Here is a 26,116-nt window from a genome sequence, read left to right on the forward strand (position 1 = left end):
CCCCATTTCCGGCGGGCGGAGGCGGCGCCGCGGCCGCCGCTGCTGCTGCCGGGGCGGGGGACACAATGGGCGGCAGCGGCGGGGCGGCGGCGGCGAAGGGGCGCTGGGGGGCCGCCACCCTCCTTCCCTCCCTCCCTGTGGCCATGGCCACCACGGCCGAGCTCTTCGAGGTGGGTGCGGGCCCCGCGGGCCGGGGCGCGGGCGGCGCTGCCGGGCCGGCTCGCTGAGGGGATGCGGCGGCCTCTCCCTGGGGAAGGGCGGGCGGGCGGTGTGTGGGGCTGGGGAAGCGGGGGAGCCCCGGTGCCGCCCCGCGGGTGCGGTGCTCGCCTTGCCCCGCTGCAGGGCCTCCCTCCCGGCCGGCTGCTGGCAGCGGACGGGTGACAGGGCCACGCCAGGCCCGGCCCCGCACTCCTTCTTCCGAGGGCACCCCCTTGGCTGAGCCCAGCGCGGTGCTGTCAGTGGGGCTGGAATGGAATAAGGAAATGACTTTGCCCACCCTTTACCCGCGGTGGAAGTGAGGCACGGAAAGAGAATGGCTCTGCCAAGGCCACGCAGGAGCAGGGCAGGAATAGCAGGAGCCTGTCAGATTCTTCCCGTGAAATTGCAGAATGCCCTAAGTTGGAAGAGACGCATGAGGATCGTTTCCCTCCTGAAGGGAGCCCACAAGAAGGATGGAGGGGGGACTTCCTACAGGACTGTTTAGTGACAGGACAGAGGAAATGGCTTCAAACTAAGAGTAGGTTTAGGTTAGATATTGGGAAGAATAATGTCACTATCTCAACTTTGAGGGTGGTAAGGCCCTGGCACAGAGAAGCTGTGGCTGCCCCTGGATCCCTGGCAGTGTCCAAGGCCAGGTTGGATGGGGCTTGGAACAACCTGGGATAGGGGAAGGTGTCCCTGCCCATGGCAGGGGGTTGGAACGAGTTGATCTTTGAGGTCTCTTCCAGCCCAAACCTGTCTGTAATTCTGTGGCTCCAGCTTGTGGCCTGGACCATGAGCTCTCATGATGTGACCCTTGATAAACAAAAAGTATGTGGTGTCCCCACTTCCTCTCCACAGGCACATGGTGCCGTCCCCAGGTGTCCTGTATTTGGTCTCCAAGTCGCTCAAGAGCTGGTTGTTCTTCTGGTGGGTTATGACTGGGACTCACTTTGCCCAACCTTCAGGAAAGGCTCTTCCTGTTTCTCTGGAAGATCCTATATTTGGGGTTTATGTAAATGCATTGTGTGCATTTGAATTTGTGAATCACTGTGATGGCACACGAACGTTATGACTCACATCTTTTGGTTTGCATAGCTTTAAAAAAATAGCAGGACTAAAATACTGTGTTCCTGTAGCTGCATGCCAGGTTTTGTACCCTCCCTACACCACTCTAGGAGCCCCTTGATTTCTCAACATGATGACAGTGCCCTTCTGCTCGTTGTGGGGTGTTGAGTGTGAGGTAACTTGAATATGGAAAGAAAACTGTATGTTTTGGCTGCTTTGGGTCGTGCAATAACTTCTTCCATTTCACAATAGCAATAAAGACGAAATTGCAAATTAGGTGAGACTTTTGCCTGGACATTGGGGCTAGAAATTATATTTTCCAACATGGAATCCAGATTTCTCTCTCTCCTGCTTTCACTTCTCTTTCACTCCTAAGGCAAGAGAGTTTTTGTTGTCCACTAATTTACTGTTGCCTACTTGGTTAGTCTGAATTTGCTGCCTTAACTTAAAAATGTGCTTGTTATGGGAGTAGCCCTTAGCTGTCTGCTGAGGGTGGAATTTGATTACCATATTTTCATGAGTGTGTGTTCTAAAGTAAATTTCAGTACAGATATGGGAAATTGTATAGCAGGATCTGTCCTGAAAATGGACACAACAAGGACTGAATTCACCCTCACATAAGTTAAAGCATTATTTAACAGTGGATACTTCTAAACTGGTTTTTAATTTGGCTGGGTCCAGTGTAGTTTCATTTGTAAACCCCAGATCAAACCAGGTTATCACCCACTTCAGGCATATCTCATATTAAATCAGGAGTATTGCCTGAATGGATGGGATCACATTAATTCATCTGGAGCCAGAGGGAAGTTCAAAGCTGAAGAAATTGGCTGTTGGGGCTCATCTGATAACAGGCAAAGGACTTGCAAATGACATTTGTAATAGCTGATTTTCAGCAATTTCTGCAGAACAGGATAGGAGACTTAAAATAGGAATTAGGCTGTCAGCTATGAGTAACCCTGCTATCAAGATAGCATTTAAAAAAGCAAATGTGTATGGAAGATACAAACTAAAGTAAAAACTTTTGGATCTGCAGTGGAACCTGGGAAATCATGTCTTAGAAAGATACTGTTGAACCTCATTTATTCCTTATAAATCAAATAGATTATTTTTAGCACACCCTCTGTGGAAAATTGGAAGAAAAGGCTCATTTTATTTCTCTGTTGATCAATATCTTGCAGTAATATCCATGGTAGTTAACTGAAGGACAGATCTCCTGTGTAAATGTTCTTGGAAAAACAGGTATTTTCCAGGAAGGGAGCTGTCTGTACACACGTGCACTCAAGGAATATTTAGAGGTGTATGAAGGCATGATGGGTAGAGAAAGGTTTGCCTTCTAATATTTTTGGGGGCTCTGAGGCATCTACATCAGATTTCTTTAGGAGAAGAGGCTTGCAGAAAAACTTTGTAAATGTTGTTTTACAAAAATGAAAAAATATTTGAAGCCATTGTATGTGTGTAGGTGAATTATCTTTTAGTGAGCATCTGGGGAAGGGAGAAATGTAGAAAATGTTATCTACACACAGAGGATGTCAGAAAACCCTTTATTCAGGGTTCTTTCATACTTGGCTTTAGTATCCTTGTAACCAGAGTGGTGCTGCAGCTGAATTACAGGATCTTCAGAGGAAAAATTGTGGATTTTCATATAAAGGTGGAGTCCTTCAAAGAGCTCTAAGGTAATTGGGAAGCTGGAGGCCTCCCCTGAAGAGAATGGTACTGCATTGAATGACTCATTTAATCTATGATTAAATTACAAAAGTGTTCCCAGACTTTCATTTAGCAAGATGGCATAAGGAGGGAATTTACACTTGGCATGAAAATGTGGCATTGTGGCTTTTGATGAAAAGGATTCTTGTAAAGGAAACTTCACGCTCTCTATCAGGAAGGACTTGGTTAAAGAGATGAGTGACTTGTAGGGAAATTGTTTTTATGTGGTATCAGCCAGTTATTTTTGAAGTTTAGCCAAGGAGGCTGAGCACAACACAGTTACTTGAGTCAGTCTGTGGATGAGGAGTTACTGAGTGATAAAATTTCTGCCCTGTCTATCAGGATTCAGCGTGTAACAAAGTATATTTAAAAACCTTTTATCCTCCTGGTTAGTGGCTAGGCCTGACTGGATAGGGCATAATTTGTTTCTGAGGAAACAGACCTTGAACTGGCAATATTTGCTTTTCAACCCTTGGTTTTACTTATGAAACTAACTCTGTAATACTGTTTTTTCCCTCCTTATTTCTCATGACAAAGTTTCAGACATATTGATACAGTAACTAATGTAATACCTGTTGAGATCTCTTTATTTTTTATTTTAATTTTTTTTTCAACCCAGTTTTATCAAAAACAATGGTAGCATATTCAATTGTATCAAATAGCCCTACTAGCCAGAGCCAGTCCCTGCTGTGGTTTGGGTTGTTTCACACTTAGAGAACTGTTGTTGCTTATAATTCAAAAGCTTTCTATAAAATCCTGGTGGTTGTGAGGATACTTTTCTTACTGGTCTTAGAAGTGCTGATGTTAGCACCTAATCACTGCTGCTGAAGTGATAAATATTGTTTTTATTAATGATAGAAATTGGACTGTGTTTAGAGTAATTTAGTATAAGCTACATAATAAAGTGTTTGAGCTGGTGTAAGTATTAGGCCAGCTAAAATAGGAGTTCTTGGGTTTATAAATGAGGCCTCTGCCTTCAGAAATTGTTGTTGGGTGGAGAAATAATCTTAACAGACGGTGTTTTTATGGAAGAACCAGCAAATATTATGGAAGAAACTTGTGTAACCTTGAGTTTTAGTATCACTCATGCCCTGTTTTTTCTACTTGTGTAAATGGAATTCATCCTCTGTTTTTATGCCTTTTTTCCTCATTTTTATCTGCTCTGTTTGTGCAGTTGCAGTTTGATGTTGGGTTGTGTGCAGTGGCAGCTGGGTTTTTTGGTCAGTTCTGTGTGTGATGGCATGGTGTGACAGAGAGCTGAACAGCTGCAAAAACCCCTTATTTTGCCACGTAATTTTTGTAGGCAGATGAATTCTCTGGTGTGTTTTGCTGTGCAGCTGATGGCTGGCTCGGGTGGTGTAACCTCCCAAATCAGCTGCAGGGTTCAGGCACTTTGGAATGACAAACCACGAGCTCAGCTGCAAATAAAGTCATTTAGAGCCAGCTCCTCACAGACCTGCAGCACATTCTTTGCAAGCAGTCTGATAATATCTAAACTTGATGTTCCAACTCACCATATGAAAGGCAGTGTTCTCAACAATAAATATGTAAGCCCAAGAGGTGATGGAGTAATTGTCAATGCTGTACTTTTGATTATAATAAAGCTTCTGAACGCTTTCAAAATGAGGTGTGAGCGCCTGCTGAAGGAACAACCTGCTGTGGCACATTGTAAAGGGTTTTTCTTCTGTGGCCAGGAGCCTTTTGTGGCAGATGAATACATTGAACGCCTGGCATGGAGAACACCTGGGGGAGGTTCCAGAGGTGGAGAAGCTTTCGATCCGAAAAGGTAAAAATCAAACTGCACAATGGTCAAAGTGGATGTATCTCTAATTGTAGTGTTTTATTCCACATATAACAGCAAGCCTGTGTGTAGTGGTGCTGTGTGTCCAAGGAGGCTTTCATGTGGGAGAATTGCTAACATTTGTGGCCATGAGCCGATTATTCAGAACTAATTATTCAGTAATTAGAGTAGGGAAAGTCACTTTCTGATTGAGACCTTTTGAGTGAAGGAGAATTGATGTTGTTTGTGCTCGTCAGACATGAATGTTCCTAAGTACTGGAGTTGCTGAATTCAAGTACAATATGAGGCTTCACTGCTATGATAGTTAAGCCAATTTAATGAGTTTCTTACTTTTAGTTTCCTGAGCTTTGTTTTAAGACACAATAGTTTGCAAATAAAAGGCACAAAAAGGTAGAATGGCAAGAAAGGCAGCTCTGGGGATGAGATCTCATGATAAACTAATCTGACTTAATAAAATGTCAGAAAATTAACCTGACACAGTCAAAGGACATTTCTTCTGGAGCACTCTGGCTCTTTGGAGGCATGTGAGAAGAGAAAGGATATTCTTGAAATTCTATCAAGATGCTGAACCCTTGACACTCAGTCTGGGGCCTGTATCCTAAGCAGAGCTTCACTACGATTTAAGCAGGAAGAAGCCTGGAAATACACAACATTGCTCCCTGGAGCTCTTTCTCCATGCTTGTACACAGTATATAATTAAGGTAGTTCATGATTTGCACCAATTCCTACTCAGTTTAACAGATTTTCTGTATTTCTGCTGGTTTGCTTGTGTGAACTTCCGTGAGGTACTTCCATATTTTTCAGGACAAGCAGGCAAAACATGCAACAGTAAATATTTTTCTTGTGGCATCTTCTAGTATTAGGCAGGGTGCCAAAATGAATATTGAAAAAGAAACAGATCTTTTGGTGTCTATTTTTTGCTTTTCTGTTTTTAGAAGATGCTGCTTTTGTCAGTTTGAAAGAGTATTGGAGTCTTTCTCTTCTGAAAACCTGACCACCAGCTGCCTCTTCCGTTTCTTTCCTTTCTCAATATATTGGGCACTGTTGCTGAATAAGTACTGAGTTGACACAAGACCTGTTTAAAAAACAAACCCCAGCCTGAATCAGTTTGCTAAAATTAATAGAGACTGCCTGCATTTCTCTAGGCTTTTGTTTGAAAGAATGTTTTGTGTCACTGTTGTTTAAATTTGTCTGTAAACTTAGATGTGTTCCTTGTGGTTTTCTGTGGAATCTGCTGCAATGTGCTTGCTCTTGGGCTTCTGGCATGCAGAGGAGTCACCAACATCTGCCTCAGTCCAGTTTTCTTTAAGAAGTTGTGCCTTCAAGTTACTGACTGGGCTAAAAGCCTCTTCTGACATTAAACCTGGACAGGAAAGTTCTGAAATGTTTCAGATGTTTTCAGTTCTTAGCTTGAGTTTTATGGCTATGGAAGATCTGAGAATAATCCATTCCTGGATCAGTGACTGGAATATTTAGAAAAGAGATGAAAGTATGACTGAAATGGAACAGAATGGACAAATACAGGAATGAGAAAGAGATGTTGAGAATAGAATGAAGAGAACAGAGGGAATTCCAGGATGCATTCAGATGTACTGTGATTGGGGGAGTAAAATGTGAGTCTGAAAGAAAAGTTAATGATGGGAAAGGACAGAAAAAACCCTATAAAATGGGTATAGAAAGAAGTGAAGTCAGAGCAACATTATGAAATTATGGCTGTATCAGTTACTTATTTACTTATTGTAATGCTGATTTCCAACTTTACAGTAACATGTAGAGTAGTGAATATTTTTCTGTTGTGTCCCTTACACTAAAGGGATGTAGTGGCCTCAGCTTTCCTTTTCCGTATGAGACTTAATTAAGAAAGATGGGGATGAAGGGATTTCTGTATCTGTGGCAGAGCCATGTTCTTGAGTGTTTGATATTTTGGTGTTCCTCTCTGCTTTGGCCCACCATACACAGAGCTTTTATGTTGTCATGGAGTTGTACACCACCAGGGTGATGTAGTTTAAACCAATTTTTTTCTAAAATACTTAATATTGTTTATAATAATAATATTATTTTCTAAAATATTTAAATATAAAATTTAAATTGGTTTATTTAAATCTACAATCTAAAAACATTTCTAAGTTGGACATGGTTAGATCAGCCTTGTATGCAAGTTGCTTTTTTTTTTGAGGTGTTTAAAACTCTTCAGAAGACAGCATCTTTCAAACTAAAGTCTGTTTTCCTGTCTTTTATTCTAAATCAGATTATTGGAAGAATTTGTAAATCATATCCAAGAATTACAGGTAATGGATGAAAGGATTCAGAGGAAAGTGGAGAAACTAGAACAACAGTGCCAGAAAGAAGCAAAGGAATTTGCCAAGAAAGTACAAGAGCTGCAGAAAAGCAACCAGGTAAATCTAAAGGGCAGAGTCTGTGGGAAGCTGTGCAAGTTTTCAAAGCATCCTGTGCTCCTTTAAGTTTTCTTAGTTACAGGGTGTTGCTGTTTGAGATAAGAATAAAGAGGGTTTGATCACAATTTCTCCTGTCAAATGAGGCTTATCTGCATGGTCCATTAATGAGTGTTAGCAATGCTGAAAGTGGGGAGTCTTCACAATAATTTAAAGGAAGACACTAAACTTTATTTGGGTTGTGTGTAATTAATTAATTAGCAATTCTGAGTAGCTCTGTGGTTCTGAGATGCAGCACCTGCATTCACCAGGCTTCTTCCTGAAGGAAATCTTGTGTTTCCTGAAGTGCATGAAATGGAAATCATGAGTTTAGTGTCTGTGTTCTCCCAGGTTGCCTTCCAACATTTCCAAGAACTGGATGAGCACATCAGCTATGTAGCAACTAAGGTCTGTCACCTTGGCGACCAGCTGGAGGGGGTAAACACGCCACGGCAACGGGCTGTGGAGGCTCAGAAGCTGATGAAATACTTTAATGAGTTTCTGGATGGAGAGCTGAAGTCTGATGTTTTTACAAACTCTGAAAAGGTAAGAGCTGTCAGCGGGATGAAAGCAGTTCAAAGCAATAAGCGGGACTGCCCTAATTACAAGCTGCTACCATGACTTACCATGGTCAGACTTCAAACCACTGAGTGACTGACTTGTTAAAGTTTCATTGTTCTGAAATGTAAATTAACAACACTGGGCTGCAGATTGCTGATAAAGCATTTGTATTCAGTGATGCTTAATGTGGCAATGCTGGCATTTTTCATTTTATGAAATTATCGGAGATTTGGGAAACGCTGGGAGGGCAACTTTGGAGTGCAATACAATATCTGCCTCTTTCCTTTGAACCCCTTGCCTCAGATCCATCCTGTAAAGCAGAACGTTTCTGAATGCAACTTCTTTGTGCAACTTTGCTCTGTTGGGTCAGTCCACTGGCCTTGGATACCTTTTTGTCACAGCATGCCTTTGGGCTTTGTATAGTCCTGTGGTTATGTCTCCACCCTTGGAATTTAGAGGAACCAGGCAGGAAAACTTCAAAGAAATGTTCAAGCATTTTGTTCATGAAGCAAATACAGTCTGAGTGGTATGACAAACAGAAATAAACTGAAGGAAAAGAATCCAGCTCTAACCAAAAGGACACATTGGATTTCCCCAGTGCAGTTTAATGTTGTTGGTTTGGGTTTATGTTTTTTTTTGTGTGGTGTATCCTGAAGAATCTTCCTTCCCTCCTTAAATTCTGTGCAGTGGTATGGTTGTAGTCAGGAAAAAAATTATAATATGTGGAAACAGCAAAAACTTGATTTGCACATTCAGCAAAAAATATGTGCTTGAAATGCAGCTCATGGAAGACCTGAGAACAGGTTAATAGTCACCCCTCTCCACTGAGCTGGATGGATCTCTCAGGGAAATGAAAAGCTAATCATTTTATATAGTTGTATTCCCAAGGAGTCACTTGCACAGTGACTTTTGATTCATGGTCTGTGGATATATGGTAATTACCAGTTGATAGCTTGTCCTAATTCAAGGGGGAGCAGAGAAAAAAATTCCCTGATTTCCAAGGGAAACAGAAAGGTTTCAGCATACTGGAAGTTCTATGGACAGCCATTACCAGGGCTGCATTTTTTTTTCTTTCCTTTTTTCCTAAGGAGTAATAAAACATGCATTTTACAAATATTTAATGGCAGCGTGCTGAAAACGTATGTTAGAGAATAATGTCTTGTCTGCTCAAGAGGCTCAAAGAATTCAACTTCCATTTTATTTGTAAATTAAAGTTTCATGATACATCCTACATTTCCAGGTAGATAAATAGGGTAAACCTGGAAATTTGTAAACAAATAAATCTCAGTAGATTAAGAATAATAAGATACTCATCCAGTCTGGAGGAAGACAAATGTAAAGTCTTTGTCTTGTTCCAGTCTTCCAGGGGAGGGTGTGGGAGCACAAACAAGAATTTCTGGATACAAGTTATCTTACTGAGGCTGATTTCAGCCAGGTAGATTCTTTAATTTTTTGCCTCCTCGTTTAAACAATAACTTGAAGAAGTGTTTGTAAAAGAGCCTGCCTGGACAGGAGCTGTTACATCTTAATGCATCTTTGTACTAAAAATACCTCTAAAGTATGAGATGGTAACAAATATTCTTAAATGTGAATCCTCAGTGCTTTGTCAATATCTTCTGATCTTCAAACTGATGGGGCTTTTAGATAATGTCATGGAGGATGTTATGATTTTTTTGTGCTCTGCCAGCCCTCATAAGTGTGGAGTTTTCTTTGAGACATTGAGGGGATACTGTGAAAGGAGAAGCACGAAAAAGAATATACCACACTTATGTTCTCATTGATACTTTTTTCAATAGTGTCTTTTCTTAAAATCTGTTGGATTCCTTTATTTCCCTACACTCCATTTGTTGCTTCCCACTTTTTCCCAGCCATACTGAACAATTTCTGACTTACCTCTGTGAAGGTTTTCCTTTCTGGCTTGTCCCTTTCTGTGCATTGTGTCTTCATCCTCTGAATCCTTATAATTTTCCTTGTGTTGCTACTAACCAGTCCTTCTCCTGTACTGAAGATTCTTGAAGTGAGATAATGACTCCATTCAACACAATTAAACTATCAAAATGATCAGCAGCAGCTCACTTCATTTATCATGCAATAACATTCTCCTGCTTAATATGTTTATTTTTATGTCCATTTCTCTGTTCATGTTCTGTACTTAATACTATTTCATTATGCCTTTTCACTTGTGCATGTTTTGTGTTAAAATTTTCTCTTGCCATTATTCCTCCATGATTTTTCAGTTGTTTTTTTCCCAGATACATTATAGGCTTTAAGTTGTATTTTACAAAATTGACATTTATTTTGGTTTTATTGGTTTACAGAAACCTGATTCAATTAAAAATTAAAGATGTCCGGGTTTAAGCAGAAATGGTGGAGAATTGATTTGTCATGGCTTCTCTTGTGCATAGAAAAAGTCCTGAGCTCAATAAAATCTAAGTTAGTTAACAGCTATTGTATGAAGAGGAAACAAAGAAAACGTTGTGTTTGTGGGATTTCTTGGTTGTTTTTTTGTTTGTTTGTTTTGATTTTGTAGCTTTGGAGAATAACTGCTAATATATAGACAATTCTATTGATCCCAGTTGTTAGGTATTAATGTTGCTGCAAGCTAATAGAAATGACTGCTCTTTCATTGGATTTATTTGAGGAGTGTAGCAGCTTCTGCCTTAAGAGGCTATTGTAAGCTGACAGTTCAAAACATAAGCTGCTCTTAATAGTCAGAATGGATACACTTGGAGTGCCCCTATTTTTGCTGAACAACCAGCCTGGTGTGATGCCTGTGCTCTCTATTACCTGTGTGTCTGCTTCTATTCTTGAAAAGTTTTAATCCATCCTGCTCTAAGTGATGGCAGAATAGGATTTTATTACTTCCTTTCCTCTCGCTTCAGTTCCTGAATCATCACTAATTGGAAGAACAAGATAAACAGCATTTTCTCCATTGTGTCAGCTTATAAAGCTTTTAGTCATAAAATAATTCAGGTTGCAACAGACCTCTGAGACCCTCAAGCCCAACCATTCCCCCAGCACTGCCAATGCTACCACTGACCCCTGTCCCCAAGTGCCACATCCTCATGGCTTTTCAATCCCTCCAGGGGTGGGGACTCCAACACTGCCTTGGGCAGCTGTGCCAGTGACAGCCCCTTCCATGAAGGATCCAAACCTCTCATGGGACAACTTGAGGTTGTTTCCTCTTGTCCTGTCCCTTGTTCCCTGGGTGCAGGAAACCTCCCTCTCCTGTCAGGGAGTTGTGCAGAGCCAGAAGGTTCTCCCTGAGCCTCCTTTTCTCCAGGGTGAGCCCCTTTCCCAGCTGCCTCAGCTGCTCCTCATCAGATGTGCTCCAGCTGTGTCAGTTTTGGCCCAGTCAGCACTGCTTAAATTCACTCAAGTTCAGTTGCAACCTGCTGCCTTCCCCACGCGTTGAAATTTGTGTTTTCCATCATTCTGTTCAGCCCAACCAAGCAGTCACTGAGCACCGCTTAGATGCACTTCCTGTGCTGACTGATGGTGGAAGAATAATTGATAAAAGGTCCTGCTGTCCAGAAGAGAGCATAGATTTGCATTCTGTGTTACCTATTTATTAACTTTTGTATTCATGCAGCTCTTCTTATTTTGTAGCTGTGTAATTACCTGACTTCCATCTTGATTTTTGTTTTTACATCAGAGTTTATAATTTCTAATACATCTTACATTTCTCCTTCTTAGGGAGAATGCTCTGCTTTGATCCCCTTTTTCCCCTTCCTTCCCCTCTCCATGCCAAGCACAGTTATGGCTTTTTTTCTGGTGTGGGCTGTTCGTCCACACAGCTCTCACACCTCCACAGACGTCCCCAATGGGAACATGTAATGTGACTTTTCATCATATTTTGACCTATATTACTTTATGTTAAGGAAAAATACCTTAAGCATCTTAAAAGAACATATGGGAACTTGAAGGGCTTGATCTCTTCTGCGGGTATGTCAACTCAACCAGCTTTAGAGATAGGAACTTTGTGTATGAAAATTGGACAGTGCAGGGGGAGGAAAGGAACAGCCCAAAATCAGATTTTCTTTAATGACTCTGTCATGTTTTCCTCTCACCAGATTAAAGAGGCAGCTGATATTATTCAGAAACTGCATTTGATTGCACAGGAACTGCCTTTTGACAGGTAAAAATCTATCAGAACATCTTTTTAAGAAAGTAAATCTTGGCACAGCTATGATTTTTCTGATGCTTCCCTTGTTTCCCCTTTTGGTGCTGTGCTTAGTGATTCATGGAGCTTTTGAGCTGGATTGTGTGCTTATTTCTCTCTCCTCTATTCTCAAATTTGTGTTCACGCACTCATGTTGCAGGATCATCTTTACATACACATCCTAAACTGCTTAACAGACTTTTAATGGGATAATTTTGCTTTGCTGACTTAATGCTAGATTTGAATTAGATGCTTGTAGGTTTTTAGGGATATAAAGCGGGGAACTTTTCTGTCGTCTTTGTGCTGCATGTTTTCATTTTTAAGCAGAGTGCCTGCTGTTCATGATCCAGGATGCCTGTGATTTCTCATGTGATGTGGATTTGAACTTAATCATGCTATTTTTTTTTGTTGTTAACAGGTTTTCTGAAGTAAAATCAAAGATAGCAAGTAAGTTATCTATCCAGTTCAATCCATATTGCTGTATTTGAATTGTTAAAGATGATTAAAGAAGTAAGCAATACTGTCAGTATTACGGTTTTTGCCTGAATTACGCAGCCTGATGGGTTTTTGTTGTTATCCCCTTTCCTCTCCAGGTAAGTACCATGATTTAGAGTGCCAGTTAATTCAAGAGTTTACCAGTGCTCAGCGCAGAGGAGAAATCTCCAGAATGAGAGAAGTAGCAGCAGTTTTGCTTCACTTTAAGGTAAAAACTGAGGGGTTTAATTTAAATACATGAATAAAACCGACCCACGGTACAGAAAGTGCCTGTTTTGAGTGAGTGTATTTGCGTGGGCACAACCCTCATGTCAGATAATGTGTAACTTCAGGACTGAGGTGTTCAATCTGAAATCAAGTGCAAGGAGGCTGATGAGAGGGATTGGGGGCAGCATCAGTGGAGAACTTTCTAAGAATCTCTTCTTGCCTTCTGACTTTCATGCTTGAGAAAGAATGTTGAAACTTGAGGTATAGATCCACGTAGAGTGGTGGGAAGTGGAGTTATGTTAGATATGTAACAAAAATGGCTTTGGAAAAGTCTATGCTTTAAATTAATTCTGTTAGTCTTTTTTTTTAAGTTACTTTTTCACAAGCATTGTATTGTCTTGATTTCATTTCGTACTGGAAGCATGAACAACCTGCTCTTACACTGGGTTGTTTTGTTCCTTCCACAGGGCTATTCCCACTGTGTTGATGTGTACATAAAACAGTGTCAAGAGGTAATGCAGTTTGTTTTACATCATTTCTTTATTTACATTATATTATTGATTTATTTCATCTTACAGGTTGTTGTAAATATATTCTAAAATGTGATTCTCAATCTCTAGGGTGCATTCCTGAGGAATGATGTCTTTGAAGATGCAGCCATTCTCTGCCAGAGAGTGAATAAGCAAGTTGGAGAAATCTTTAGCAATCCAGAGACTGTGCTAGCCAAACTCATTCAAAATATCTTTGAAGTTAAACTTCAGGTATTTCAAATTTTAACATGTTGAAGTTCATTGAGGAACCTCTTTGTAAAAAATATTTTATCTAGTTATAGCAATTAATGAGAATTTACAGTATTTGTAATCTTTGTATAAGGGTGTAGAATCAACTCATTGCTCTGTAACAATTCAGACAGATAATCAAGCCCATATCAAATAAATCTGCTTGTGCTCTGAATACAGGGTGACTGCAACTACTCAATATGTAAAATTATTAGGGAATTGCTGTTTTCATTGGGTAGTTCATGAGATGTCATAGATGAGTTTGATTTCTTCTCTGTGCCCCCTACCAAGACTATGTCAGGAAAAGAACTTCCACATTTCATATCTTTAATTTGCTCATTCTTGGATTTGGGTGTCATGTGTGAGGTTAGCATTGAATACGTGAAAATAATTTATGTTGTGAATTCTGTCTTGCAGCTAATGTGATATTTATGGAAATCTAGAATAATTGAAAATACCAAGTTTTTCATCCTGCAAATACACTCACTTAAGTTCTTAAAGTCAACAGCTTGACTTGCCTTGCAAAAAGCAATTTCCTCGTAGATGTTTTTCTTATAGTGTGGAGATTGAACTTGTGTTTCAACCCCAATTTTGTTTGTCAATTTTGAATTAGTATTTTATGGGAAATAATTTTTTTGTCCAAATGTTCAATGATAAGAAGGCTCTAAACTTGTACCTGCATTGTGTATGTATTATGATAAGCAAATATGTAACTGTCTCCTTTCCCTACTGTCAACTGCAGAAATGCCCTGAGGCCTCTGGTGCTTTTGATTCTTAAAGTGAGGGGATTTTGTATTAGTTGGTCGAACATATTTTCAAAGCCATCTGTCTTTTGTCTTTGCTTCACACATTACTGTTTCATATTATTAAATCACTTTCTTCCACAAATGTGTTTAACCCTCTCTGTGGCTAATGCAGGAAGTGTAAATTAGAGATTTAATAACAAAGAAGAGATGAATTTCCAATAAATAAGATCTACACTTTGCAGGAAATTCCATATAATACAGGGAGTAGTGAGTGTGTTTGTCAGTTCATCTTCTAACAGATGTACCAAATTTTGCAGAGTTATGTGAAGGACCAGCTGGAAGAACACAGGAAATCAGATGCAGAACAGTATCTTAAGAATCTCTATGATCTATATACAAGGTATTTATATATCAATGATGAAATTATTGGATTGAAGCTACTAGAAAATAAACAGATTGATTGTCAAGAAAAAGAAGCCAAAAATGTCAACTTCTCATAAAAGCTGAAAATTTTTTATGTCTATTAACCTTTATAGTGATGGGTTTCCTAAGGAAAATTTTAAATGGCCATTATTATTTTCAACGGGTATTATTGTGATCTTCAGGAGTAATTTTAAAACTGTGCAAAAGCCAGTCCTCCCCATCTCACTGGCAACTTGATTGCAGTAGTGCTGTGTGTAATTAAACATGAATTATGTGAAATTCTTTACTTAAATGCAAAACTGCTCCAAGTCTTAATCACCATCAGGGTTCTGTTGTGTTGTATACTTTACAAATGTGTAATGCTGTAATTCATCCACATTCAACCTTTTCCTCCCCTTCCCTTCTTTGTTTCTTTTGCATAAAGAACCACTAATCTGTCAAGCAAATTGATGGAATTTAACTTGGGTACTGATAAGCAGACTTTCTTGTCTAAGCTTATCAAGGCCATTTTCATTTCCTACTTGGAGAATTACATTGAGGTGGAAATTGGCTATTTGAAAAGTAGGAGTGCTATGATTCTGCAGCGCTATTATGATTCCAAAAACCACCAGAAGAGGTCCATTGGCACTGGAGGGTAAGTTCCTTTTGGGAAGTTTTGTAATTTTGAAGTGGAAGGGAGGTGGTGAGGGGAGAAAGGCTGTATTTGCCATGTCAGATGCACAGGGATGAACTGCCAAAGACCTACAGCTTTTTATAATTTGCTTTTACTTTATGTTCTCCTCAAAAGTGTGTTGCTCTCAGTACATGTGAAATGTACTCAGTGCATGGTATTTGTACATACTGGAAATGAAAAATACCAGTAAAACCTATGTTTCAACTTAGGATCCAGATCCACAAAAGGACTGAAGCAAAACTAAGGTACCTAAAGCATGTATATGTGTGTTTCTAAAAGCATACATTTTTTTTCACCTGCCCAGGTCTTGTCCCCTCCCAAGACCTAGGAAGGGGAAAAGACCATAGCAATGTCAGTGAGAAAGCTCTTAGTGAGCCCAGAAGATGCAATGGACTTAGAGAAAGGTAAAACAAGACTTCATTATCCTCAGGGTAGAAAAAAACTAATGAAGGAGTAGTGAGAAGTGGGATAGGAAATATTAAAACTTGTGTGAAGCAGAGGTGCTAAGGCTACTGCACCTTTCAAAGAGCTGCTGAGTTCAGTGTATTAGGAATGAGGAATGATATGGAAAAAGCAGCAGTGAAGTAATTTTAAAAAAAAGCAAAGATGAAAATTTAATTTTCTTGGGGAAAATTAAATTTATTGTAGTGTGTAACTGTATGGGTTGTTTTATGCATGGAAATGTGTCGAAGCATGCTTGACTAAATAAAGAACTGCTGAGATAATGGATGAGGATGAGAGGATTTGTGGGTGTGGATGAGATAGGAAGCTCTCATTAGTGTTTGGAAAGTGCTGTGTGACAGAGTGGCTGGAAGCTAAATTTGGGCACAGAGCAGAAGTGCTGTAGGATTCCAGTGAAATCCCACAAGGGGAATAGCTGCTCCCATGTGTGAACGTGCCATTCCAGAACACGGTTGGCCATGGAATCAGAGGTGGTAGTTTTACTTCTACTGGCAATTTTTGTTTTGAAAGCTTGCAAGGCTTGTCTTAATGCTTGCACATCCTAAACTGTGTCTTGGGTCCTGTTTTTTGAGTTAACAACTAAAAAATCCTAAATTGTCGTTGAGTTTGAGTACCAGAATTCCCACCAGGTGAAATCTTCTTGGGGTCTATCTTTGTTCCAGTATTCAAGACCTCAAAGAGAGATTAAGGCAACGAACAAATTTACCCCTGGGGCCAAGCATTGACACACATGGGGAAACTTTCCTGTCTCAAGATGTGGTGGTTAACCTTTTGCAAGAAACCAAACAAGCTTTTGAAAGATGTCACAGGGTAAGTTTGCTTCCTGTGATCTCCCTTAGTGATACAATTTTGTGTGTGAGATTAAGTCTTGAGCTTAAGTTTTTGGTTGAGGTGTGATAGGAAGAGGAAAGGACTTTGTCAAATTGTCTCTTGCGGCTTTCATGGAAATGGAGCCACAGTGGAGGCTGAGGGTTTGTTTCTCCATGTGGATCTAGTTGCAATTTGTGAGTATTAATGCTGCCTGGTTTTGGAAGAAGTGGGGATGGTTAAACTTATTGGCTGCATTGCTTTTCTTACTAAATTAGACCCAAAACCTGAGAAATCTTTAGTGTGGTTTTCTTTTCCTGCTTTAAAAATACACTGAGAATAGTTCAACAGATGTTTTCCTGCCTCGAGTGTAATTTCTTCTTACATTAGTGAATGATCACCAATAAAATGCTGAGAGGAATAGTCTTAAACATTATTTACCTTGGTAACCCTCTACAGTTCTTTAAATGCTTAAGTCTAACACAAAAAAGATATTTTACTTCTGATTAAATTGCTGGTTTTACTGCCTGCCAATCATATTTGTCTGGTAAATGTGTAAATGAAAATCCTTGAAATTTAATTGCAGACTTAAATGTGATTTTTTTTTATTAGCGAAACACTCTGATTTCTAGGAAATTTTAATTCCTTTAGCATTCTCAATTAGCTTAGGATAGAAAAACTTGATATTTAGATGTTTTAATACTTTATAAACTTAGTGGGGCCAGACAGAACGGGGTACAGACCCAGGACTTACCTTCACATCCTTGGGATCACCACCTTCCTCAGGGTGAGAATCAGTGACTGTAAGGCAAGCAGGTGGATCATTATTTTTCTCAATATCATAGTTACTAGAAGAAGTTGCTAAATTTATGATATAAACTGGTTTTTTTTACACATATGCACAACCTTTTGTTTCTGCCTTTCTGTTGGGATCAGATTTAATATAAATGATTTTAAAATAATGGATCTCGGCATTTTAGGAGATTCCCAGAATTAGGGTTTCAGAATTTAGGGGTTTGTGGTCAAAGCAACTCACTGTGGAAAAGATAAGTTAGTCTCTGGCTAACAAATTGTGGTATTTATGTCACATAGCAGATGTGTGCAGGGTTCTGCCAGCTGTGACTGCCTTGGGAAAAATAAATTGCTAATTTTGATGTGGACACACGGTGAAACATTTCACTGTTTGGGAGTTTCTGTTGTTGGGTTTTTGATTTTTTTGGGGAGGAAATACAGTGGAAATGTTTGTGAGTATTGTGTAAATTACCTGGAGTTGCAGTAGTAATCTTTCTTCCTCAAAGCTTTATAAAAGTCTTCACCTAATTCCTTAGGAACCAAAGCTGTTTTTCCTAGGTACAAAAGCCCTGTCACGTTTTTCTTTAGAAAAGGGATTTACTGACAGGTTGCTGTCCAAAATCCCACGTTGCTTACAGCTCATCAAAGTCCAGATTCTGAGTGTAAATGTGGGCATTGCTGCACTTAATAAAAGTCTTCATGCTCCATTGACTCCAGCTGAACTGTGCTAAATGTGGCCCAGGTTCAGCTGCATTATTTTTGCTCCAGTGATAAAAGAACACAAACTGGAGCTCCAGCTCACCCAGTGTCCTGCTTCTCACTTTGGCCATTGCCAGGAGAGTATTAAAAGAATAAAAATACAGAGTATGCATTGAGTAATCTCTTCTGCATGCAATCTCCCAGCCTCCAGTGGCATGCAGCTTAGGTAGTTCCTGAAACTGCATCTGGAAAACTATCGTAAGAACTATTAATTTATTATTATTATTATTATTATTAGTTAATGCTTAATGTAGCATCCTGTGGCAGCTTCAGTTTTCTTGTAAATGCTGAAGGTTTATTGATCTTATAGGCTGTTCCTGAATAATTCTCTGTATGGATACTTTTCACTTTGAGTAAAATTCCAATTATTCTGGGAAACTTGTTACATTTTAAGCTTATCCCCTATGCAATATCCAATGAACTTTCAAATCTATGTAGAACTGACCTTTAGGATATTTTTTTGCTTTTTCTTTAAAGCTCTCTGATCCCTCTGACTTACCCAAGAATGCTTTCAGAATTTTTTCTATGCTTGTAGAGTTCTTATGTACTGAACACATCGATTATGCATTAGAAACAGGCCTTGCTGGTGAGTACAGTATTTCCTGAGCATTTCATCTCCTTGGCCTTTCTGTGCAGATGATCTTTGCTGTGCCTTATTGATTGGCCTTGTTCAGGATGTGTTGGTTAAAATAAATCTCTCGTGTGTGTTTGGGGCTCGACATTTAATGGCTTCTGAAGTGTAACTTTCATTTGGGGAATTGATGCACAGATGGAAACGTGATTCTGTCTTTAGAAATGTTTTTGTCACAGAAATTGGGACATCAGCATTCCCTACCTCTGTATTCTGTGTCATAACAGGAGAATATTTGTATATTAAATATTAATGTTTATAAGAATTCCGTGCTTGTTTGTATATTTGTGTGCTTAGAGTGACAGTAAATAAGAAAACTGCTTGTTTAAAGAAGTTAAAATCTTGACAGTGAACCTCTGTCTTGTAAGATAGTATCAGACTCATTCTGAAGGCGTTTTTAAATTGACTGCTCTGTTTTGCTTTCAGAAATGTTACCAATAAGGTATTTCTGTGCTTATGCTTGTCACCAATATAGCTACGAGAAGAATTCTATATATGGCACCGTGGTAAATTTTTGAAACTCTAAGCCTGTGATTTAAGCATTCATGGAAAAAAAATCTGCATATTTAAAAAGTCATCATGCTAATTATAAGAACTGCATATCGTTACAATTCTAATGAAACCTCCTTTGCTTTAGGCATTCCCTCTTCTGATTCAAAGAACGCAAATCTTTATTTCTTGGATGTTGTCCACCAGGCCAATACTATCTTCCATTTATTTGACAAGCAGTTCAATGATCATTTGATGCCATTGATCAGGTACCTTTGTTTTGATTAACATTTCCTCTGGTCTTTTTTTTGGTGAAGAAAGCATTTTTTTTCTTTATTTCTCATCTCTGTTAAGAGGAGTTTATGCTTGGAGTAGTTCAAGTTGATACTGTGGCAGATAAAATACTATTGTGGGAGGGGGAAGAAGGAAATTTTAAACAAATTGGTTCCTTTGGAAACAAATGGGAGAGGGTGAGCTCCAGGAATATTGATAGGAAGGAAAGACATGTTGCTCCTTGGAGATTCTGCTGCTGCATTCCAGGTGGGACTCAGGGGGGTTTGTGGCTGGGCCCTTTTCCTGCTGGGGTGGGAAATCTTTCTAGATCCTGTTGGAAGCAGCAAACCCAGCAGACAGATTAATTTTCATATTTTAACACTGTCACACATCTTCTATACTGTTGCAGTTCTTCTCCTAAATTATCTGAATGCCTTCAGAAGAAAAAGGATATCATAGAACAAATGGAAGTGAAGCTGGATATTGGCATTGATAGGCAAGTAGAGATTAAAACTTTCTCTTAATCTTTTAAACCACACCTTTGTGATTTTTATTGACTGGCCTTTGAAGCATGGATTATTTCTGAACTCAATATTGATATTTTAATTTTTTTTTTTTTTTAAACAGATAAACATGCATTATTGTGCATAGGAAATTTAGATTTTGTGTTGATTAGAGGGTCATGTTTTCCATGGCAGATTTCTGACCCATAAATGCTTCTGGAAGGGCGTTAAAGGATTTTGCTTATGTTGAAAGATTGCAATAATTCACTGTTACCTTATTGTCTAAAACTGGTGTTTTTCTACTTTGAAAGAGGAAGAAATGATGATTGAAATAGGTTAAACACTTGCAGGATTTCCATTAGGAGCAAGGTTTGACAAAAATAGGTTAAATGATTTGCTGGGATCTGTGCAGTGCTATGGATTAGACCAAGTCGTGGAAGTCTGGAGACCTGAAATAATTTTGATTCTGACATTGATTTGCTTTGAGGTTGTGACTCATTTAATCTTTTTTCTATTTCTCAGAATAAAAATGAGGGGATAGCTATAAAAATTGCAAATTAAAATCACAGCTGTTTTGCAGTAGAGGAAAATAATAAACTAATGAGCTTAGTATTAGGAAATGGAGCTGTAGTGTGATGCCCTACTTTTGATTTGGTGTATTATTTTCTGCAAGTGCAAGAACAAAGGTGGAAATGGGGGATGTAAGGTGGCAATTGAGATTTTAGCTGCTCCTGCTGCAGGTGACCTTAGAGTTTTAAACACAAAGTTGGAAATAGTCGAAGCCCTGAGGCCATAAGCTCAGATCTAGACAGGTACAGGTCAGTCATCAGTAGTGCAGTGGTTTGTATCTCTTTGTGTTCAACAATTAATCTCTTAAAGACTTAGGTGAACAAGTTCTTGTCAGAAGGCAGTACATTCAAAGGTTTGTGGATGAGAAATTTAAAAAAAATTGTGCTTCAGCACATAAAAAAGAGAGATTAGTTTTGATATGAGCATTACATGTAAAATGTGTTTGTGGGGTTGTTTCATGCTGCTTTGTGGTGCCACTGATGCTGTTGAGAATTGATGGTCTTGCTTAAAGAAATGAGTTTAATAAATAAAGCAAATTTTCAAAATGTTGATGGTTTCAGCTTTATCCAATCTGGAAAAGTGCAAATGCAGCTTTTTGAAACCATTCACAGCAATTATCTACCTCAGTAAAAGTCTTTTATTAGCCAAACAGAATTAGTTCAACTGGTTTTCTCTCAGTATCTATTTTGTGTAAACAGCCTTCTGGGGAGTATTTATTCCAAATGGAAATTGAGGAGAATGCAAGATATTATTTCTTTAAATTTCTGTTGGTACGTGTATTGTGGAACGAAGTAAATCTGAAATACAAGCCTGAGCTCTAAGCATAGGAAAAAAAGGAGTTTTTCCCCTCTCTGAATACATGAATTCTTCTCCACCCCAGCTTGAATCCTGCAAGGCCTGGAATGTCCTTGACAGTTTTCTTTGGGAAGGTTGGGGGGATGAGGGGGGTGAAGGAAAGGAGAAGAGAGCCAGGGGGATGTTCCTGGCCAAGGTGGGTACTGGGAGAGGTTTGCAGCCTCTGTTGCTGCTTTGCTGTTTGACCTTTGCTTTGGACTCGAAGGAAAGCAGGGCCTTGACCTCAGATAATGTTCTGAACAGATAAATCCTATAAAGGAGAAATAATTGATGCTATAAAGCTCCATTAGGTTTCTGGGAACAAGAGAAACCAAGCTCTGGCAAAGGAAGAAGTTTCTTCTTCCCCCCTCACCCTTCCTTCATTTTCCAAGTGTTTTCTGATGCTTGTTTCTGACTGATATGCAATGTGATCTAATTCTGCTAAACTGCTTGGAATGCTTCCTCTGGATTCTCTCTGCATTGAAGGATGCTATCCATTTTCTCTGAAGAGCTGGATTTGAATGGATTACCTCACAATTAATGTGTCCCTTTTAAAAGCAGCAGGCCAGTGGGCTGCATGCTCTGCTCCAAGACGCTGAACTTGGAGGAAAGAGATTTTAGGTTGTTTTGGTTTTTTGGTTTTTTTTTTGGCTGATGCTCCTTTTTCTAACTGCTTACATAAAATCAAGCAGATCTTCGCTATAGAAAAATGTTAGATGAGGGTTTTTTCCCCTCACTGCTTTGTGCTGCTTAATTTTGTCCAGAATGGTGTGAGTATATATAAATATAAAAGCCAAGGAAATGAAAAAGTTCTCTTCAAAACCCAATCTGTATTTGTAACTTTAAAGGACACTGAATTGTATGATTGGACAGATGAAGCACATCTTGGCTGCAGAGCAAAAGAAGACAGATTTCAAACCAGAAGATGAAAACAATGTTTTGATTCAATATACAAATGTAAGTAACCAAAGTCCCCACTAATGACTGTTATCAGGTACAAGATTAGACATTAGACAACGTGTATTTACTTAATTTACTTCCATTTTGCACCAGGCACCTCCAAACTCTGTTGTGGACTATTTTCTCAAGCTGAAAAGGAACACGAGTAGTTTTGATCTAGTGTCAGACACTAATCAGTGGGTGCTGGAGGAACTGGCACGTGCTTTCCCCTCCCAAGAAGCCCATGTTTGGAACAAGGCTTTTAGCTGATAATTAGCTTTAAGCTATCAGTTTCAGAAAATCAATTATCAGGTACTCTCCAGTTGCTGGGTGCTTTTTTCCTCTCAGAATGGCAGGAACATGGCAAAGCATCACAGGTACAGTGTGAACATTTTGCTGCACAGTGGTGTCTCTCCAGTGAGGTGTCAGAATCCCTGCCTAGGGGCTGCTGGTGTGGCTCACATTAGGGGAAAAGGGCAGGGAGGAGTAGGGAACAAACTCAGTGGGAAGAAGTGAGAGCATTCCCTGAATGCCTGCAGCCAGGTGGGAATGGGGGAAGTGTAGCAGTGGGACATAGTGTGGTACTCTGTGGGAAGGGTGAAAATCCCTGTATGGCTGTTAATTTGGATTTTTAATTGTGACATACAAGAGGTTTTTAATCATGCACCCCTTTGGTGGATCACTGAATTAAAAGTCCAGATTTAAAAGTTTTGTTCTGAACTGATATGAACTATAACTTAACAGAATATTTTCTTGCATTCATCTTTCTACTTGCATTTTTGCATCTTTGTGTGGCAAATAAAAAGAAACATGGAAAATTATTGATTGGAGAATAAACTTTTACAACACATCATTGAGATTAATCCAAGTTAGTAACTGATGTTCAATTTATGATGTGGAAAAAAGGAGATTACCTAATTCTCATGTACTTCTTTTTATTTTTTATTAATCTAGGCTTGTGTTAAAGTCTGTGGCTATGTTAGAAAACAGGTGGAAAAGATCAGGAATTCCATGGATGGGAAGAACGTGGACACGGTTTTGATGGAGCTCGGGGTTCGTTTCCATCGCCTCATCTATGAACACCTACAGCAATATTCCTACAGCTGCATGGGAGGAATGCTGGCCATCTGTGACGTGGCTGAGTACAGGAAGTGTGCCAAAGACTTCAAGGTGAGCCTGTCCATGAAGAGGGAAGTGATGGTTGTAAATCCTCTCTTGGGAGGAAGAGTTTTGAAGATGTAGATGGATATTCTGTTAGAAGAATTCAAGTAACTCTAATTATTTCTGGTTTTTTTTTTCCTTTGTTTTCTCTTGCCCACAGATTGCGCTGGTCTTACAGCTCTTTGATACCCTGCATGCACTTTGCAACCTTCTGGTTGTAGCCCCAGATAATTTGAAGCAGGTTTGCTCAGGAGAACAACTTGCTAACCTGGACAAGAACATCCTTCACTCCTTTGTCCAGCTGCGTGTCGACTACAGGTCTGCTCGTCTGGCTCGCCACTTCAGCTGAGAGCATGGCAGGAAACCTTGCACCTTTGGGCAGCCTCAGTTCTTAGAAAGCACAGGGAATTATTTCTTACCAACCATGGGTGTAACTTTTGTGGGACAGTGACTGTTCAGGATAAAGCAGCAGCCATATTTAAACCTGACCATGTAGAAGGCGAGCAGGTAAAAATCTGGATGATGTTTCATGCTAGCTCAAGTTCTCCCAGTGAAGAATTTCACAAATCTACTTGCTACTGATTTTTTTTTTTTTTTTTATTGGAAACATGTTGGTGTAGGAGAGCAAATGGTGCATTGAAAGTATTTTAGTCTTCAATATTGAATTATCAGATACCATTTGTTAGACTTGAACTACAGAGCATAGCGTAGGTAATGGATTACATAGAATAGACCAGTGTAAAAACATTCTTCATCAATTTTAATGACTTAGACTTCAGCACAGCTAATCATAATCAAATTATCTTTGATTGGTGTTTCTAAGTCATTTCTTTCATTTAAAACGTTATCCTGCTCAATGTAATTTCTTGCTCTAATTAATTAGCTTGGAATTTCTTTGAGATGTAGGAGTAAAACACTATCCCAGAAAGAAGTAATTTATTCATTGTGTAGCATTCTAAACAAAACTAAAGTGGTAAAGAGTTTTGGGGTTTTTTTTTGTTTTTCTTTTTTAATTTTTGGTTGTTTGGCTTTGGCTTTTTTTTATGTAATAGTCAAGGGCCCACTGGAATGTACTGGCATTGTATGATCTGACATTATTGTTTCTGTTTGATACCAGCACACTGAATTTTATATATGCTCCTGAAGTAAATGCAGCTGCCTTGCCTAAGGCATCCTTATTACAAGTGAAGGTGCCCACTGTTGGGTTACTATAAAAGAACTTTTTCTCCTGTCTTATTTTGTATGTAAATAAATTCAAATTCTAACAAAGTGAAAAGATAAAATGTAGCCCAGTTTTTCCTGTGTGGCAGGAATGGCTCTAGCAAAAACCTAGAGTGGCAAATTCTTGTGCTGAAGAGAATTGATCCTCAGTGCCTGAGCAATATAAAATGTTGAAGTGTGTGCAAGCTGCTCTTCCACTGATCATAACTTTAATATTGGGCAGAGGCTACTCTGTGTCTGTTGTGCTCCAGGGTTTATTCAGGAGCTCCTGACATGGAGCCAGAGTGTGCATGCAGTGAACTGAAGCAACAGCAGTGTTTGAAACATCTGGGGTGGCTTTTCCACAAGCAGCTGGAAATTGTTGTAAATAGACTTTTTTTTTTTCTGAATGGGCTCTTGTGGAAACCAGGTGGGAACTTGCAGTGGAACAAATCCTTTCTAACATGTTACTTCTGTTGTGGGCTCAGGATGTTATGGAAACTTGTCTCCCATCTCCAGAGCAGCATTTCTATCCATTCACTTTATGGGTTGGTCAAAGAATTTGATTTTCCTCTTCTGTTAATGAATTTTCCCAGGTGGGGTCAATATTGACAAGACTTGTTGGAACTTCTCTTGCTTAGCTGGGGTTCTCCTGCTTCATTTTGGATTTAGGGGAGCATTCTGTCGGTAAACAAGGGAATGGATGCCAGCCTGGCTCACAGGATCCAGGGAATCTGGCTGGGCTGCTCTGCTCTGTTCCTTGCCATGGCAAAGCCACAAAGGGGTTTGGACACTGGAGGAGGCACCTGCTTGTACTGCTGCCATTTTTGTTCCAAAAGCTCTGATGTGAATTCAGATGATACCTCTCTGTTACCTCTGTAACTGAAAGCCAACGATTTTAAGGCTGTGGTTTTATGAACCAATACAAAACCTTTCTACAAAAAAAAAAATATAAGTGTCAATTTGCTAACACTTCAGAACAGTGAACATCATCTTGAGATTGCAGATCACAGAAGTGCTTCAGAATTTGTTGTATGACTGTTTGATTTTTTTTTAAGGTTGTATGAAATGTATTTACCATATTCCTTGCTTTATTAGCTGTGTTTTCCATGCATATGCTCAGTGCAATATTTCCATTATGCCTGTTAACAGGAGGCAGCAAAAAGTAGGTGAACACTTAGATATGTAAACTCTTCCTCAATAAAAATAATTCCTTACAGATACTTTTTTCATTTCGTTTCAATGTTCCTCAAAGATATTTATACTCAATTGTATAAGCCCTTCTATTTAAAAAAAAATTAAAAAAATAAAAGTAATTTTACTGACCAAATTTATCACTGGTGTAAGCTTTCTCCTTCCTTAAAAAAACCTCCCCATGCACACACTGAAAGTTTCTATTTATGGAGAAGGCTGCATTGTCAGTAAGTTTATTTTATAATACAAGCTG

At 39.3% G+C, this 26,116-nt stretch overlaps 1 protein-coding gene across 2 annotated transcripts; it reads left to right on the forward strand.

The window, feature by feature from the left end:
• The first annotated feature begins 28 nt into the window (after positions 1-28).
• EXOC5 (exocyst complex component 5) lies at positions 29-26,003 on the forward strand. Of its 2 annotated transcripts, XM_014257484.2 has the most exons (19): positions 29-170; positions 4,665-4,756; positions 7,020-7,167; positions 7,555-7,749; positions 11,838-11,902; positions 12,345-12,373; positions 12,520-12,629; positions 13,096-13,140; positions 13,249-13,389; positions 14,471-14,553; positions 15,001-15,210; positions 15,459-15,494; positions 16,374-16,521; positions 18,547-18,655; positions 19,338-19,458; positions 19,872-19,958; positions 22,218-22,326; positions 23,263-23,478; positions 23,630-26,003. In XM_014257484.2, exons 1-19 carry the CDS (start codon positions 66-68, stop codon positions 23,816-23,818), a joined length of 2,238 nt encoding a protein of 745 aa, XP_014112959.2. In that variant the 5' UTR covers positions 29-65; the 3' UTR covers positions 23,819-26,003. The 2 variants fall into 2 exon arrangements, with proteins under 2 accessions (XP_014112959.2, XP_005528607.2); XM_005528550.3 differs by lacking the exon at positions 15,459-15,494.
• Positions 26,004-26,116: the final 113 nt, after the last annotated feature.

Source organism: Pseudopodoces humilis, chromosome 7 (assembly GCF_049639895.1).
Source record: "Pseudopodoces humilis isolate 2021_Gansu_Grassland_sample_001 chromosome 7, ASM4963989v1, whole genome shotgun sequence".
Classification (NCBI taxonomy): Eukaryota; Metazoa; Chordata; class Aves; order Passeriformes; family Paridae; genus Pseudopodoces; species Pseudopodoces humilis.